General features: G+C 42.8%; 1 protein-coding gene across 12 annotated transcripts in view; it reads right to left on the reverse strand.

Annotated features, from left to right (window-relative positions):
• The window catches only part of LOC105471843 (LIM zinc finger domain containing 1), a 151543-nt gene that overhangs the window by 16345 nt on the left and 115872 nt on the right, over positions 1 to 19326 (reverse strand). For 9 of the 12 annotated variants that reach the window (XM_011724616.3, XM_011724617.2, XM_011724623.3 and 6 more), the window contains 2 exons: positions 11935 to 12094; positions 72 to 138 (listed from right to left, as the gene is read on the reverse strand). In XM_011724616.3, coding sequence (XP_011722918.1) covers positions 72 to 138; positions 11935 to 12094 — 227 coding nt within the window. Of the gene's footprint in view, positions 1 to 71; positions 139 to 11934; positions 12095 to 16719; positions 18978 to 19326 lie in introns of those variants that run through there. The other 3 variants (XM_011724614.3, XM_011724613.3, XM_011724628.3) reach the window with 3 other exon arrangements.

Here is a 19326-nt window from a genome sequence, read left to right on the forward strand (position 1 = left end):
GATTACAGGTGTGAGCCACCGCACCCGGCCGGAAACTTACTTTTTACTTGACGTTCAGCAGTAAAACTTACCACACTGATGACAGCAAGGGGCAAAGAGCATCTGAAAGTCATGTTCACAGTACTTTCTTCCTTCAAACTGAAAGAGAGGGTACCACCAACTTACAAACACGAAATAATCACAGGAGAAATATAATTATTTGATGGAGATATACAGGAAAGGTGTTTCCGAGCTAAGAGTTTATAACTCTACCGGGATTTAGAAAAGGAGATACACTTTCGCACCATCCATACATCTGCATGTTGGTACAGGAAAGACATGGAATGAGCTGAGGCCAGAGTGACTAGTACACCTACAGGGATGGTGACCCGGCCTCTGACTGCGCTGAATTGTTTTCTGGCTCAAATACCCTGCCTTTAATGAATCTGATGAAAGCTACGGATCACCTCTCCCTCCAGAAAATATGCACATACATACAACTCACTTCCCACATTTTTTAGGTCGATATCTGTAATTCTCACTGTAACCTTAAATATTTACAAAGGGCAAATATTCTAGCACACTGTACTTTATTTATTTTTTTTAAATGGGAGTCTTGCTATGTTGCCTAGACTGGTTATTGGACTCCTGGCCCAAAGCAATCCTCCTACCACAGCCTCTCAAAGCACTGGGACCATAGGCGTTAGCCAGTACGCTCAGCCCCAGCACATTTTAAAATGACCAAAATCCATTAAAAAAAATCCTTTTAACAGCCGCGATTTTTACATCTTTCATTTCTTGAACTGTTTCCATTTCATGTCCTCCAATTTTATCCGAGTATATTTTTTGTACTTGTCTTTAACTGATCGCCCTGCCATACTTTTCTGCAATTAAAAAAAAAAAAAAAAATATATATATATATACAAAAACCACGAAACTTTAAAATGTGCTTTCTGAATCCATAAGGCTGTAAAGGTTAACATTTATTTTCTTCTGTAATATCATTACAATGATTAGTACAGGACAAGCAAGACATAAATATTAATTTTTTAATACTATCTGTTTACTTGAAAAGCATATCTTAGTGATAGTGAAATGAGTAGGGCTGCCCTTTCCTCCTCCAATTATTTCATGTATCTCATGCATCAATATGGCTTTCCACTAGAAGACTCAGGTTCAATATGAATTCTAGGTCTATTTTCTATTTTGGGTGTTGCTTTTTTAAAAAAATATATAAATGCTAAGAAGCCTTTTTCACCTTACCAAGTCGTGAGACTTGTTATAGTACTGTCTCCCCTTGAGTCTTTGAGCTCCTTACAAGTTACATGTCAAAAGTCATACACTGTTTGATTATCAAAATCCATCTTTAATGACATCCATTTTTAATGTATCACTTGTCAACTCAATTTCCTCAAATTATGGCTATAGATTTAGTTCATCCAATTTAGTGAACATATCTACCACAGCTTAACTGGCAAAGTCAGTTCGTACTATTGAACCAACCAAAGCAGATTTTTCTCCTGGAAAAATAACTTTTTTCCCCCCCCAAGTCTCACTCTGTTGCCCAGGCTGGAGTGCAGAGGTACAATCTTGGCTCACTGTAACCTCTGCCTCTTGGGTTCAAGCGATTCTCCTGCCTCAGCTTCCTGAGTAGCTGGGATTAGAGGCACCCGCCACCATATCCAGCTAATTTTTGTATTTTTAATAGAGACAGGGTTTCACCATGTTGGCCAGGCTGGTCTTGAACTCCTGACCTCAAGTGATCCGCCTGCCTTGGCCTCCCAAAGTGCTGGGATTACAGGTGTGAGCTACTATGTTCAGCTTTCACTTAATTCAAATTAATAAGCTGTCATATATTTAATGTATCTTTTTGTTTTTAGACTAGGTCTTGCTATGTTGTTCAGGCTTGTCTTGAACTCTTGGGCTCAAGTGATCCTTCCACATCAGCCTCTTGAGTAGCTGGGATTACAGGCACACACTACCTTGCCCAGGTTAATGTATTTGGTTTTAAAGTTTATTAACAGAGGAGAATAAATTGATATGCTATTACTCATACTCTGCCATACTACATTATAATGTGAAGTCAAAAGTACAAGTATTTATGAAGTGTGATATATTTCTGATAAATGTATGCCATCTATGTGTATAAAAATCTGATGTTTAGCTTTTAGCAGTAATTCATGGAACTACCATATGATCCAGCAATCTCACTACTGGGAATATATCCAAAGGAAATAGAATCAATATGTGGAAGAGATATCTGCACTCTCATGTTTAGTGCAGCACTATTCACAATAGCCAAGATTTGGAAGCAACCTAACTGTCCATCAACAGATGAATGGATAAAAAAAATATGGTACATATACCCAGTGGAGTACTCTTTGGCCATACAAAAGAATGAGATCTTGTCATCTGTGGCGACATGGATGAACCTGGAGGACGTTACATTAAGTGAAATAAGCACTGAAGGACAAATACTACATGATCTCACTCATATGTGGAATCTTTTTTTTTTTTTTTTTTGAGACGGAGTCTCGCTCTGTCGCCCAGGCTGGAGTGCTGTGGCCGGATCTCAGCTCACTGCAAGCTCCGCCTCCCGGGTTTACGCCATTCTCCTGCCTCAGCGTCCCGAGTAGCTGGGACTACAGGCGCCCGCCACCTCGCCCGGCTAGTTTTTTTGTATTTTTTAGTAGAGACGGGGTTTCACCGTGTTAGCCAGGATGGTCTCGATCTCCTGACCTCGTGATCCGCCCGTCTCGGCCTCCCAAAGTGCTGAGATTACAGGCTTGACCCACCGCGCCCGGCCATGTGGAATCTAAAGAGGTTGATTTCATAGAAATAGTAAGATAGAGGCTGCCGGAGCCTGGGGAGAATGGAGTGGAGAGCATGGGGAGAAGATGATCAATGGGTACAAAGTTACAGTTGGGATGAGTAAGTTCTAGTGTTCTATTGCACAGTAGCGTGACTGTGGTTAATAATATTGCATTTCAAAATAGCTATTTCAAAATAGCTAGGAAAGGGGTATTCTGAATGTTCTCACTACAAAGAAATTATAAATGTACGAGGTGATGGATATGTTAAATACCCTGATTTGATTTTTACACAATGTATACATGTATTGAAACATCACACTGTGCCTCATATGTGTAATTATTATGTCAGTTAGAAACAAACAAAAAAATAAAACGACCACAAAACAGCCTTCTGTATATTCTGGGTCTGCATCCTTGGATTCAATCAACCAAGGATAAAAAAATATGTGGAGGGAAAAACCCCAAACAATAAAAAATACCACTAGAAAAATAAAAATAAGACAAATTTAAAAACACAGTATAACAACTATTTACAGAGCATTTACATTTCATTAGCTATTATAAGTAATCTAGAGGTAATGAAAAGTATAAGGAGGATGTGCATAGGTTATATGCAAATAAGTACACCATTTTATATCAGGGACTTGAGCGTTCGAAGATTTTGGTAAACTCTGAGGGTGAGGTGGGAGTGGGGTGGAGGGGGTGTCCTGGAACCAATCCTCTGTGGACACCATAAGACAACTGTATAAAAACTCAGAAATAACTCCATTAATTCAGTTAGAAATGATCAACTTTTATTCTGTATTAAATGAAAGAGAAAGATGCATATTGCATAAAAACACAAAAAAGTAGCCCAGCAGTTAACATATATATATATTTTAGAAGGTGTATATATATATTTTGGAAGGTTGAAAATATAATCCCTGGCTAAGATAAAATAAAATTAGGATTAGCTGTAATTTGGAAACACCTTTTAACAAGACAGGTAGGAGTCAAGAACACTGACCATGGATCCAGACTGCCTGCGTTCAAGATCTGACTGAAAGTCTCATTCAAGTTGCTTAACCTTTCAGGGCCTCCCAAGAGTCAAAAAGCGATAATGCTTTGGTCTGTTTGTTCTAGCTCATGGCATGCCCTCACTGGGACATTGTGAAATACATATTTGGTCTTCCTCCCAGTTTCTTGGCATACAGCTCCTAAAATCCTTGGAATCTTAAAAGTGATGTCTTTTTATATGTTAATGAGGTGACTCATGACTGGCAGCCCCTGGGTAGATTCAGGATGGGACTGGGTTACCAGAAAGACCAAGGCAGACTTAGACGGTTGGGGTTTTCAGCCCCACCCTCCAGCCTCCAGGGAAGGCAGAGAGGAGCTGAAGGTGAAGTTGATCACGACCGCCAAGTGTTTAATGAATCACGCCCACATAACGAAGCCTCCGTAAACATGTGAAAGGACAGGTGCAGGCAGCTTCCGGGAACACAGTGCAGTTTCCCAGAGGGTGGTGCAGCCAGAGAAGGTGCGGAGGCTCTGACCACCTTCCCCCATATACCTCACCCTATTTATCTCTTCATCTGTATCCTTTGTAATATCCTTTTTTAAAATTTATTTTTATGTATTATTATTATTATTATTATTTTCAGAAACAGGGTCTTGCCCTGTTTTTCAGGCTGGAGTGCAGTGGCATGAGTATAGCTCACTGTAGCCACCAACTCCTGGGCTCAAATGATCTTCCCACCTCAGCCTCCCAAGTAGCTGGGACTGTGTGTGTCATCATGCCTGGCTAATTTTGTTATTTTTTGTAGAGACGGGATCTCACTATGTTGTCCAGGCTGCTCTTGAACTCCTGGCTTCAAGCAATCCTCCCACCTGAGTCTGTCAAAGTGCTAGGATTATAGGTGTGCTCCACCGTGCCTGGCTGGTAATATTGTTTATAATAAACTGGTAAAGCCAGGCATGGTAGCATGTGCCTATAGTCCCAGCTACTGGGAAGGCGGAGGCAGGAAGACTGCTTGAGTCCACGAGATGGAGGCTGCAGTGAACTGTGATTGTTCCACTGCACTCCAGTTTAGGCGACAGAGCTTGGCCTTGTCTCAAAACAAACAAACAAACAAACAAACAAAATACTAATAATAAACCAGTACACGTGTTTCCCTGAGCTCTATGAGTTGCTCTAGCAAATTAACAGAACCAGAAGAGGGGGCTGTGGGATCCCCAATTTACAGAGCATGTCAGCCAGAAGTACAGAGAAAGCAATCTGGGGCTTTCAATTGGCATCAGAAGGAGAAGACAGTCCTGTGGCTGACCCCTCAATCTGTGGGATCTGAGGCTATCTCCAGGTAGATAGTGTGGGAACTGAATCAGAGAACGCCCAGCTGGTGTCCACTGCAGAACTGATTGCTTGCTTTGTGTGTGGGGAAAAACTTCCATATATTTGGTCACAGAAGAACTTCTGTGGTGACTGTCGTGGTGTGCAAGCAGAAGAAAAATGGTTTGTGTTTTCTATCCAGCTCATTCACAATTTCTTACCAATGCTCTTTGCTTTGCTCTCCCAGAGCTTTCTCTTAAAAAGGATGAATTCTTCTGAAATTAGTCAGGGGATGTAGTCAGGGGATGAAAAAGGCTAAGTCCTAAAAGGAAAGCTGTTGGCTGGGCGCAGTGGCTCACGCCTGTAATCTCAGCACTTTGGAAGGCTGAGATGGGCAGATCACAAGATCAGGAGTTCGAGACCAGCCTGACCAACATGTTGAAACCTGTCTCTACTAAAAATACAAAAATTAGCCAGGTGTGGTGGCATGCGCCTGTAATTCCAGCTACTGAGGAGGCTGAGTCAGGAGAATCGCTTGAACCCAGGAGGCAGAGGTTGCAGTGAGCCGAGATGGTGCCACTGCACTCCAGCCTGGGCAACAGAGCAAAACTCAGAAAGAAATAAAGAAAGAAGAAAGAAGCAAGAAAAGAAAGGAAAAGAAAGGAAAAGGAAAGGAAAGGAAAGAAGGAAGGAAGGAAGGAAGGAAGGAAGGAAGGAAGGAAGGAAGGAAGGAAGAAAGAAAGAAAGAAAGAAAGAAAGAAAGAAAGAAAGAAAGAAAGAAAGAAAAAGAAAGAAAGAAAGAGAAAAACAAAGAAAGCTATTGTAACTACTGTCTACATCTCTAAACTCAGCATATACAATCATGCGCTGGATAACATTTCTGTCAACAATGAACCATATATACTACCATGGTATATGGTATATTTACTGTACTTTTTCTAAGTTTGGATACTTTTAGATACACAAATACTCACCATTGTGTTACAATTGCCTGCGGTATTCTGTATAGTAACATGCTGTACAGGTCTGTAGCCTAGAGGAATAGCTTATACCATATAGACTAGATGTGCTGTAGGCTATTACACTTAGGTTAAATACATTCTCTGATTTTTGCACAGCAATGAACTCGCCTAATGACACCTTTCTCAGACATTTCCCTGTGGTTAAGGGACGTGCATATCTGTACCTGAATACAGGATATCCAACACAGTTCCTAAAGCCAAGCTTCTCCTTAACAAGAAAATATACAAGGCAGGGAAAGACTAAGCTTATGGGTTTCAGCACTCCTAACTAATCCTTTTTGATGGGTATCCTGGAGCAATTAATGGTAGTAAGATTTGAGATTTCTTTCTTTTGCAATGTGAGAGAAGTGCTATTGTGAATATAAGTATGTTTTCAGTCAAAGAGAAAAGGATCCAGAATTGAGACCTTTAAAACCAGAATAAGAGGACTTAGAAATAGATTTCCTTGCCACCATTCATCCTGCAAATCTCCTGCACTCTGGGCTATGCTTCTCCAGTGTCACAACGACTGTTAATTCCAGGTGGAGAACTTCTGCTATAACGAGCTGCCTCTTTTCTACAGAGTGTAGAAATGATCAAACACAGTATAGCCCAACTTTTGGGTCTGACAGGCCAGAAGTTTATCCAAAGTAAAACTCCAGGATTTAAATTTTTTAAAAAGTCAAGAATCATAAATTGGGAAGAATTAAATTTCTATAAACATAGCTTTTCTAGGTAACTCCACATTACATCCCAAAATTGATTTAAACAAGGAATACAATAAGCCTATTAGAAATATTAAAGGTCCAAATTAGTGGTATTTATAAACAAAATGCCGTAAGAACCCTGAGGTCCCACCACCTGTGGAAATGGGTCGCTCTGTGTGGGGGAAGATGAACTCCAAGAACGGCTCTGTTCTTAACTGTTTTAAGTTTTGGAGTTCTGTAAATATTCCCTTCAGGGGAAAAAACAGAATTATTCTGAGCTTTCAAGTAAGCTCAGGATGAGAAATCAGCTGCAAGTCTCATTTCCAGTCAAGTGCAGATTTGCAAATCTTCGTTTGGTGCTTTACACCGGTTTGTCATAAACTGCCCTGAAGTGAGTGGGTCCACAGATAAACAGATGTGCTGGTTGGAAGTGGCTTCCATTCTCAGTTTCCGCCTTCCTGAATAATCAGAGTAAATGAGTGAAGAAACCTCTCTGTAAAACATCTTGCTACAAACTTACTCATCATAAATGGGTCTTTCCTGGCCAGGGGCAGTGGCTCACACCTGTAATCTCAGCACTTTGGGAGGACAAGGCGAGCAGATCACCTGAGGTCGGGAGTTTGAGACCAGCCTGACCAACATGGAGAAACCCCGTCTCTACTAAAAATACAAAATTAGCCGGGCATGGTGGCACATGCCTGTAATCCCAGCTACTTGGGAGGCTGAGGCAGGAGAATTGCTTGAACCTGCGAGATGGAGGTTGTGGTGAACTAAGATTGCGCATTTGCATTCCAGCCTGGGCAACAAGAGTGAAACTCCATCTCAAAAAAAATAAAAATAAAAATAAAAATATGGATCTTTCCTGTTAATGCATTTTGTGATGGGAAAAAAGGACATTTGTGAAATTCAAACTAAGGAGAGAGAAATGTGAAGCACCAACAAAGAACCCAGCCCTGAGAATGTACTAAGTCAGGGTTAATCAGCTGCACACCAGGTCCCTGGTCCTTGGTTCAGTCCATCACACTCTGCAACACTTCCTGGACTTAAATCACTCTTGCAACTGTTGGCTCCACCTCACTCCCAAAAGTATTTTCTTATGGAAAAAATTAAGATATTCCTTTTACTGGAGATAACGCTGGATGTCACAAAGTTAGATTGAGGAATCACTAAAGTTAGCGTTAGGGCCTCTGGGCTGAAAGCGTATTTTCCCAGGGAAATGGCATCTAATCACTTGAGTACAGGAAGTCGAGACCAGCCTGGGCAACATGGCAAGACCCTGTTTCTGCAAAAAAATTTTTTTAATTATCTGGCTGTGGTAGTGTGCGCCTGTAGTCCCAGCTCCTAGGGAGGCTGAGATGGGAGGATTGCTTGAGCCCAGAAGTCAAGGCTGCAGTGAGCCATGATGGTGCCACTGCACTCCAGCCTGGGTAACAGGGTGAGACCCTGTCTTAAGAAAAAGAAAAAAAGGCCAGGTGCGGTGGCTCAAGCCTGTAATCCCAGCACTTTGGAGGCCGAGATGGGCGGATCACAAGGTCAGGAGATCGAGACCATCCTGTCTAACATGGTGAAACCCCATCTCTACTAAAAAAAATACAAAAAACTAGCCGGGCGAGGTGGCAGGTGCCTGTAGTCCCAGCTACTCGGGAGGCTGAGGCAGGAGAACGGTGTAAACCCGGGAGGGAGAGCTTGCAGTGAGCCGAGATCCGGCCACTGCACTCCAGCCTGGGCAACAGAGCAAGACTCCGTCTCAAAAAAAAAAAAAAAAGAAAAGAAAAGAAAAGAGAAACTGTAGTTGAGACAGAAATACTGGTGCTCATTTCTTCAGATATATGTTCTAGTAAGTGGTTAGGAAACAAGGATCTCATTCCATACTTGCCTCTGTGGCCAAAGGGAAGAATGTCCTATTTAATTCAAAGTACCACAAAGTTCTACCATAAAAGTAAATCACATTTTCAAGGGGAAGCGAGTGCACAGAACCCACCTCTAAGTCTTCACAGCTAGTCTTCTAGAGAAAAGAACACATAGAGGCTGTGGAAATCAGGGAAGGAAGTTGTTCTGATAATGAGACAAAAGCAATAACCAAGATACAGAGTGGCGAAGATGCATTTGTTATTATACAAAGACTGAAGCACATCAGTCATGTCCCACATGGAAGGCAAACCGGGTAAGCTTCCAAGCTTCCTTTTCTGGAAAACAACTTATTGCTGATATAACTGAAAGTAAAGATTATTTGTTAGCAGCCTTGGATGGTTTTTTCTCTAATATCATTTAACCAAAAAGAAATTTCTTATTCTCCACATGCGGGTTTACACATTCCTGGGCTGGTTTTAATGATAAACAATGTAGCCAAAATAGTAATCTTCCTCAGGACCCAACAGCTTGAACTGGGCAACAGCCCATGAATAGCCTAGTTCTGGGTATTCAACACATCTTTTGGAATAACAGCACACAGACCCAGGGAGGGTATTTATAGTCCAGTGTGAGGGGTGGGCAGGACGAGATGAGTCACACTTTATTCTTCGCTGCTCAAGGCTGTTCTGAGCCTTTCCCTCTGACTCAGCACCAGTGGCCTCACAGCTGACAGGGCCTAAATGCGGCAGCAGGAGCTCAGGAAGCGGTCATGCTGCTTAATGAAGGTAGCTTAACCATCATGTTCATTCCTAAGTCACAGGCAAAATGGGAGAAAGAAGGTGACGGAGTGCTGGAGCTCCAGGGTGCTCTCAGGGGAAACAGCAGGCCAGGGATATAAGGAAAATGTTTGGGACAACAGAGCCTGTCTTTTTCTCTGAGTTCTTCTCTATTGCTCCCCTGGACCAAGCTCTCCTAAGGCCTTTGTCATAATCGCCCATTTCAATAAAAATATATTTAAAAAGAATATGTCAGGGAAAGAATACTGTATTGGATACTAGGAGACCAGATAGGTTCTCATCTCTTTCATGTCGCAAACCTGCTGTGTTATCAGACATTTCAACCTCTCTGGACCACAGGATTAAAAAAAAAAAAAGGGAGGGATAAAGAAGGGATTCATATAGTGAGAAGACCAATGCTCTCTCCAAGCCAGCTTTCCAGAATTCCCTTCAATGTGCCTTGGGAGTCTCATCTCCTTCCTTGCCACAGTCCTGGCAGGCCTCCATGGTGCTGAGGTAGAGCAGGTCCTCAGGTCCCTCTACCTGAATTGAGTCATGGCTCACCACCACTAGCACCAGCAAACGCCCTCTCTTCTTGCTGCCTTAGCACCTAGGGATTTCCTTTTCCTTCTCCTCACCAGCCAATCACAGTCTACCTATAGCCTCAGTAGGGGTCTCTATGCCTGATGCCTCCATTCACACCTCTGGAGCTCCTCTCCCGCCCTCTTCTGCTGTGGTACATTGGCCTCTCCTGCTCCTGTCCATCCTCACAACTGTCATTTGCCCATCCCTAAACCCATCATCCTTGCCCAAAAGACTCCCACTGCCCAGGGAAGGAGTCAGGAAGAACAGGAAAAACTGCAAGAAAATACACAGAGCATGTTTGGAGGTCTAAAGAAATAAAGTAAAAAAAAGAATTAGAAGAAAAGAGAAAATGAAGACCTCTTTCCACTGCTAAGGTTTTTGTTGTCGGGAATGTGTGTTTTGGGGACACAATAGGAGCTTAAAAAAAATGTGTACTAGTGAATAAAATAGCATTCCCTAACCCAAACTCTTAAAGCTGTTTCCCAGAGTGACATTATTACATACTTGCTAGTCCTAAATTTCATGTACCCGTGATGGGGTAAACAGCTTTTCTGTGGGCTGGCCTGGGAACCCCCATCTCATGATGTTTGTTTCTATGGGAAAATGCTGCCTGAGAGGCACACAACGGACTTACCAATGATCTTTGTAAACTACCTTTCCTTGCTCAAGCATGGTTTATACAACAGGGAAATATAAAAATCCACTAGGCAAAGGAAGAAATCAAAGAGCAGCCACCTCCAGCTATAAAATAATTCTACATACATATATTATCATATATAGATGTGCAGATATGTACAAATATGTAAGAAGTAAGGTGGTAACAGTAAATTACCTATTTGATCTAACACACACAAAATACCTCATTCTCAGCTTCATTTACAGCCTGGGGTCAGCATCCCTGGATTATCCCCCAAAATACATGTTTACTGTGAGAAAGGGGTATCAGTAGGCTGGACATGGTGGTTCATGCCTGTAATCCTAGCACTTTGGGAGGCCGAGGATCACCTGAGACCAGGAGTTCAAGACCAGCCTGGGCAACATAGGGAGACTCCGTTCTAGAAAAAATAAAATTAGTCGGGCGTGGTGGCATACGCCTGTAGTCCCAGCTACTCAGGAGGCAGAGGCTGGAGGATCACTTGAATTTAGCAGTTCAAGGCTGCAATGAGCTATAATCATACCACTACACTCTAGCCTGGGCTATACAATAGGACTTTGTCTCAAACAAAACAAAACAATACAAAACAACGAGAAAGGGGTTTCAGTAATGTTGAGAATACCAAATACACTACAAAGGAAGTGCAGACCATATGCTAACACCTGACGGCCAAGAAAAACAAGTATTTGGAAAAGAACATACACACCCAGAAGAGCTAAATGTAGATAAATGTAGACAGTCTAGTTCCCTAAAATACTTATTTTTTCCTTAGAAAATAAATGCATGGATGCTCCTGGCTCGAGGCTGGGAAGTTGTGGAGGGGGTGACGTACAGCACACACTGTCCTTTAGAGCGGGTCCAGTGGTCCTCTGAGAAGGGGGACAGACACAGAGACAGGAATGGGTGAGGTGTGTTGGGGGCCTGAGTGTGGGTGAAGACTCGGAAAGAATTTTGTATGTGGAGCTGAGCTGCTTAGGTCTGAAAGGCTCTGTCATAAGGGACTCTGGGTTCTGAAATAGGACAACGAACTGAGCAATACGAATGCAGGGTTTGTGAGGGTGTCCCATCCATGCCACTGTCCATATGGGCCATACAGATTCCACCTCTGACCTCATAGCTATCAAATACCTGGCATGCATCTGACACTTCAATTCAGTCTTTCCTCATGAAACTGAACATGGAGGAGGAGGCCTCAGAAAAGAAGGGCAGGAAGCGGGAGGGCGGGGAATGGCACCTCCCTGCTTTTGTCTAGCACAACTCACCTCATAGAAGAGTCCTTCTGGGAACTGCTGGAAGCACTGAGCGCACACGAAACACTGTTCATGGTACAGCTCCCCGTTACTGTTTACGATCTTCTCAGCGGGTGCAAAGCCGCCCTTGCAGCGCTCACAAGTGGCGCTGGCCAGGGCATTGGCCATGTTGCTGTAACACACAAAGAACAGCAGGTTGCAGACTGTCAGCCTCTTCTTAGATTGAAGACCAAACCACACCAAGAACCATGAGCAGCGAATTCTATCTGATCACAAAAACCCTATTGTATCTAAAAAGTTCAGTTTCTCGCTTGTTCCTTACGTGCTCTGAACTTGGACTCCTCAGCCTCTACCCTAGCATCTGAGGCTCTGTAAGGGTGTCCCACTTTGATTCTGTCTCTAACATTTTTGGCATTTTTCTTGCTAAATATATTATGAGTGCGTGCCTACTATGTGTTAGGCACCTGAGACAGAGATGAAAGTTATAAGCTGCTCTCAAGGAACTTGGTTTACAGCTTTATAAGAAGCTTAATTAAAATATCCAAAAGTCAGCATCTCAAGGCCAATTTCTTTCCCTTCTAAGAATAGAATCTAAAATGCTTGTCAACTAAATGCCATACCATATAACCTAGACACAGGTTACCCCTTTGATTAAATTCTGTGGAAAGCAACTGCTTAAGTAACCTTAAAACCAGCCAAGATGCCCCGGTCCTGTTCCCTAATCGGTAAGACAAACCTGATTACCAGTATTATAAAGTGTATCTTAAAACCACAAAATTTTACATAATAAAGATCATTTTACAGATGGCAAAAGAGGTTCACAGAGATGGAAGGATCAGACCAACATCACAAGGCTAATTAGTTAAAGGAAGGCACGGGACTAGAAATCCAGGTTCCCTGCTCATAAAATCACACTGTCAATCAAAACAGATTACACCACGAATTTCAAACACTTGAAAGGACATGACAGGGATACCACCACGTTTCATGGTTAGGAAAGTGATACCAGGCTGTCAAGTAACCACTGTTGTGGCTGGTGGTGTGGGAAATCCCCCCATCAGTAACCCCACTACACCTTAAAACACAGAAGGCATTCAATAAATAATCTCAGGCTCTAACCATTGTGCAGTTTGCAAGAAGAAAAGCAACATGGCAGCTGGGTGAGGTGGCTCACGCCTGTAATCCCAGGACTTTGGGAGGCTGAGGCCGATGGATTACTTGAGGTCAAGAGTTCGAGACCAGTGTGACCAACATGGTAAAACCTCGTCTCTAATAAAAATACAAAATTAGCCAGGTGTGGTGGTGCATGCCTGTAGTCCCAGCTGCTTGGGAGGCTGAGGCAAGAGAATCACATGAACCTGGGAGGCAGAGGTTGCAGTGAGCCGAGATTTCACCACTGCATTCCAGCCTGGGCAACAAGAACAAAACTCCATTTCAAAAAGGAAAAAAAAAAAAGAAAAGAAAAGCAACACGGCTTCGACAGGCATACAATTAGATCAGGATTTCACATGAAGACCTATTTGTAGGGAGAAGGTCCCCCATGCAGGGCAGGAACTGGTCAAGTGGTCCTTCAATTTTTGGCCAGTTTATTTTCACAGGACTACTCACAGCATGAGCTCTACACCTGTGTGTCTAGTCCGCTGGTACAGCTTCTGACCTTCCAAATATTTAATCAATGTACTTCATGAAGTTATTACCAACTTTCTCCTGAATTTTCACAACCAACTAGTGAGACAGACAGGTGGACAGTCTCCATTCTATAGACAGAGTAACTAACTGCCTTGCCCCTATTGGTTTCCAAGTTTTGCTGTTTCCTTAGCAAAAGTGGTCCCACTTACTTGCTTCACTCCCCTCCACACCTCTGGAAGACAACTTTCCCTCTGCCTTCCTCCCACAAATGTTTCACAAAACAGTCAGCCCGTTTTGTAGCCTTGCCATAAATAACTGTGTGTAGACACACCATGTTCATCACTTCAGACCAGTCAAAGATCAACTTTATCTAACAGGTTTGAATGCAGAATTAAATGTCACAAAAAAAAGGAAGGAAGGGAGAAAGGGAAGCAGCTTCACTGCTCAGTAAACCTGGCCTAAGCCTCATGTTAAAATGAATTTCCATTTTGTCATTTCAAAGTTCCTGTGGGCTGGGGAAAAAATCTGTACAATTCTCATCATCGCCCAGCTTTGCCACAAGCCAGATGACTGTGGCAGTTTCACAAAACTCTGGAGAGGTCTGTGCTTCTTCCTTCTTCCTGACCAAAGTCCACAGGTGTTCCTGGATGGAGGAACATGGTAAGCACCACACCTGCCTGGTCATTCTCAGTACTGTTCTCATTATTGTTCCAAGGAAAAAGTATTTAAAACCATTTGGAAACCAGAAGATGCTGCTCAAATATATGGCACTGTGGTTAATTCTAAACCCTCTCAAAAGATTCACCAAACCTCAACAATCTTAATGGGACTCTAAAAGAGCCCAAAAAGAATATTCTAGAATGCCCTGGCTCATTATCACCTAAATCAGTGGTTTCCAAAATGTCGGGGTCACCATGACTCTTTCAGGAGGTGGAAAGCTCCTCTGTTTTCCAACTACATCTCTGTGGGAGGCCACATTTTCTTCATATATTTCATCTAAAACAATATACCGTAATAGGTTGAATGCAGAAACAAATATGAGAAACTTTTATTAAGACAGATATTAGGCCGGGCGCGGTGGCTCACGCCTGTAATCCCAGCACTTTGGGAGGCCGAGGCGGGTGGATCACAAGGTCAGGAGATCGAGACCACGGTGAAACCCCGTCTCTACTAAAAATACAAAAAATTAGCCGGGCGCGGTTGTGGGCGCCTGTAGTCCCAGCTACTCGGGAGGCTGAGGCAGGAGAATGGCGTGAACCCGGGAGGCGGAGCTTGCAGTGAGCCGAGATCGCGCCACTGTACTCCAGCCTGGGCGACAGAGCGAGACTCCGTCTCAAAAAAAAAAAAAAAAAAAAAAAGACAGATATTAACAAGATTCACAAAAATGTAACATAATGCCATCCTTTCCTCTAAACCTCTTCCATTTTGGAAAACAGTTATTTTTCATGAAAACATTAATATTAACATTTGCTATTAACATGTAATAAGCTTACTGGTTTTTTTTAAATGAAATAATAAGTATTTTAAATTGTTCCCAGTTTAAATTTCTCATACAGTAAATACTGATAAATGAAAGTTCTTTGGGGACCTTAATAGTTTTTAAGTGTTAAGAGGCCCTTAGATGAAAATGTTTGATTATCACTGACCAGTTTAAACTCATTATAATATAGATTGTTTCTACTTAAGTTCAAATACTCAAGTAGAATTAGGAAATAGGTAGCTACATCATAAAAACAAGCACATAGTTACTTCCCACACACGGGAAAAATGCGCTAGTTTTAGAAGTAACATAATATGTATTTTGCAAGAAGTATTCCTTTTTATAACAAGCAGAGGAAAAAAGGAAACAGAACAATCCCCTTGCTGCCCCCTGAACCAGTCAGGCTTCCCTTTCCTCTTTTGCCTTTGACCCTCTGGCACAATGCCTGTTTTTTATTTTTTATTTTTTTTAAATGTTGATTTTATATTTAATACAGATGACAGAAATTACTTTTAAAAAGTCATTAGTGACAGTTATAGCTATCGGATTAGTTATAATTAATTAGCTAATTTTTAAGAAAAAGATTTTCACTAAAAACTGTTGATGACAAGAAATACGTAAGTGGGGAAGTATCTCCCTATCTATAGATATTTATATGTAAAAATCAGGCCAGGCATGACTGATGAAGCTGATCTACTTCCACAAATCAACCTCACACAGCACACTTGATATCTTGCTTTCCATTATTCAAGTGTGCAAAACAAATTGTTTGGTCCTAAAATGCAGCAATGTATAAATCCAAAAATCATCTTGAGAGTTCAAGCAGTGAAAAAATTGGTGACTGTATTATTATAATTCTCCAGTTACTTTCCAACTGACCAAGAGCTGTCTGTGAGTTGTGAAGATAAGTGACATCTGTACCACAGAGAACGGATTATGGAAGTAGAGAACCGGGTCAGTTAAATTCTCATTAACTCTTACTTGACAAATTGGGGATATGCAGTAATTCTAAGCTCACAACTTTGAATGAGGTCAATAATCTTGAGCTGGTCTGATGGCTACTCTGCATTTTCTCAAAAAATGTGTTTACTAAAACCCATTTAATAATATAAATTAGCCTAGCTTTTTCGAGTTAACAGTATGTTCTATATGTGTGTTGATTTGCTACTTATACAATGTATGTATTTATTCATTCAATTAAGAAACCCAGTTAGCTTACTTCAAACTGTTGATTGTTACACATAACAAAAATATTTATCTTTAAACAGTCTGTAATTTGTTTTTTTCACTGTTCCAACCCATCTGCCCCTTATGTTTGGGCTGTTTTAGAGTGCAGAATTTTTCTAATGTAATTCCTGACAGCGACAACGATAAGCCTCCCCTGCGGACGACATGATGAAAATGCAGCTACCAAGTGATCAGGAATCTACTGAAGACGGGGCCGCGGTGCTCTCAGTGAGGGCAGCAACTCCCTCCCATCTGCGTGTCGCTGCATGTCTTACCGACAAGGAGCCTCCTGTCTCCCTAAACGTGCTGTACTGTGAGCCCCTCAGAGCCCTACCACCCTGGAAAACTCCCACTCAAAGTCCAGTCAATAAAATTGTATGGGCCAGCTCAGGATGGCTCCTGAACAGACAGCCAAGAATGCCCGACCTGGAAGAGGGCACTCCAGGAGAGGAGACACTCACAATTTCGCATAAAAGTCACAGAACTCCTTGTAGACTTTCACGTCACTGTGCCTGCGCTGCAGTTTGGAGACAGCCCTCTCGTCCTCGGTCCCATTGGCCTCGGGGATACTGTTAAGGGCCGCTGGTGGGATTTCTTCGTTCTCTGGGATAATGCAGGGGCGCGCTCGGCCTGAGAAGGCCATCGTGGGTGCTTGCGAGCTCTGAGCACAGGGACGAGAGCCGCAGGACACAGAGCCAGGAGAAACAATATCCAGGCCTCCCTGCTTCCCAGCCAGGGTCACTCCCACTGTTCCCACGCACGTCAGCCCGACCTGCCAGGGTCACTGCTGCTGCTTCATGTTAAGAGCTCAGCAGCACAGGACAGTTACATGGCAGTCAGGATTTACTGAGGCTTTCTGGAAGTTCCAAAAAACATTCCACAAAATAGTGACACAGTCTGTCAGAGCAGCAGTCCCAGTGGACTATGCTATAAACACCGCACTAGGAGACAAGGGCTACCTCCTAAGCCTCCAAGAGAAAGAAATATCCACATGTGCCTTGCATATTTGCCACAAGACTTCATCACCAATGCCGTGCTTTTCACTCTGAAGGGCATAAGAGGCTTTTGGAGACCTTGTAAAACACCCCCTGACAAGCTCTCCCTGAGGCTGAGGCTGCTGGCACACTCTGAGGAGCATTTGAACCCTGCCTGGCCCTGGGTTTCCACAACCCTGGCCATGACTGCCAGCTATGCCCGATGGGTCCCTTCCCCAGCAGGCCGTGAGCCCCTAAAACTAACAGCAATGTTTGACTTCTATCACCTTTGCTACTGGTACATAGTCACAGTCCAATCTCAGCTTCAATGAATGGGCACCAGTGGAAACAGACAAGGGCCGGTGCTTAGTTATAACTCTTCTACTGGACTCCAGCTAACCTCAAAGCTTAGGTGAGCTGACGTTTCTCAATCTCTACCATGACTAAGGAAGCTGTTACATACTCTGGCATTCTTGCTATAATCAGTCCACACTCCTGTCTCCTGTGATTGAGTTAGCAATGCAAAAGGAAACTAAATCACTAAGCCAAGAGAAAAGTCAAGCTGGAAACTACGTCAGGCAAACCTGCCTCCCATTTTATTGCTAAATAAGATAGCTACAAAGATAACAACCCACATCCCTTCCTCACCATTTGCCCACAAGAAAATTCCTTATGGACAAAGGACAGACACAACTCAAAGTCATCCCTCTGAAGCTCACCTGAGACAAATGCGTATCTGATTGCTTCCTCTACCCTATTGTTCATGTAAAAATGTAGGTTCACTGAGTCACACACAATTGTGTATTCATTAGAAGGCTGATAAAGAACTCAAAAGAATGCAACTTTTTGTCTCTTACCTACTTGACTTGGAAACCCCCCACCCACTTCGAATTGCTCCGCCTTACTGGACCGAACATATATGTATGTACATCTTACATACATTGCTTGATGTCTCATGTCTCCCTAAAGTGTATAAAAGCAAGCTGTACCTCGACCACCCTGGGGCACATGTTGTCGGGACCTCCTGAGGCTGTGTCATGGGTGCGTCATTAACTTTAGCAAAACACACATTCTAAATCGACTAAGACTTGTCTCAGATACTTTTTGGTTTACAGCAATGATGACAATCATGATGTGGCACTAGAGACAACTAAAGGGCTCAGAATCCTTCTCACGTCCCCGTCCTCTCAGGGCAGTGTGCCACCCACCAAAACCAAGAGACTGTGAAATAAAATCTACAGAACAGGCACAAGGCACACTGATGGGCAGTCACGGAACCGGCAGCGGATAAACAAAATGCAGTAGAGACACCAAGTAATGACCATAAATAATGACATCCAAGAGTCAGTGAGTGCTTCCTACCACGGCCCTTAATCCTTCCCATGGCTTCTGAGATAGGTGGTAGTTACAAATGAAGAAACTGAGGCACAAAGAGACTGAAGAACTACTAAGGAGGTAGTGGAGTCAAGACTTAAACCTAGGCACTCTGAGTCCAGAGCCTATGCTGTTAATCCCTATGTCAGAAAATGGTAAACATAATTACTGGGAAGCACAATTAGCCAGAAAAGATTAGGCAGCGGGTACCAGACAGGACTGGAAGCAGAAAGTGGGACCAAATCTTTCTACTTTTAACCCTAAAAATCTCACAGAATGGGTCCAGAACTCAAAGGCTGCGGGCTACAGATCCTGCCCAGGCCCAAGGGAATCACCATATTTAAATAAGAAAGAAACAACCTCATGGTTTAAAATTTTTCCTTTCAATTTATCTACATTTCCTAATTTTTTAGGTTTCTCTTTTATAATGACCATGTGAAACAGTGAGGAGGCAGGGAGGGAGGGAGGGAAAGAGACAGACAGACAGAGGGATGAGGACAGAGGCAGGCTGACTCAGACTGTAAGTTTAATGCATCCGGTGGAGGTGGCATGGTAGGAGGCAGGAAGCCACGTGAGCCTTCTGCTTAGAATTCTCCCTCACAGTCTCCCCAGTTATCATGTTACGTGACTACAGTACAGGAGTAAAACCAGGAATCTGACATTGCTGCAACGCGTGTGTGCAGGTCTCTGTCATTTCATCACACGGGTGGCTTCCTGTAA

Source organism: Macaca nemestrina, chromosome 13 (genome assembly GCF_043159975.1).
Source record: "Macaca nemestrina isolate mMacNem1 chromosome 13, mMacNem.hap1, whole genome shotgun sequence".
Taxonomy (NCBI): Eukaryota; Metazoa; Chordata; class Mammalia; order Primates; family Cercopithecidae; genus Macaca; species Macaca nemestrina.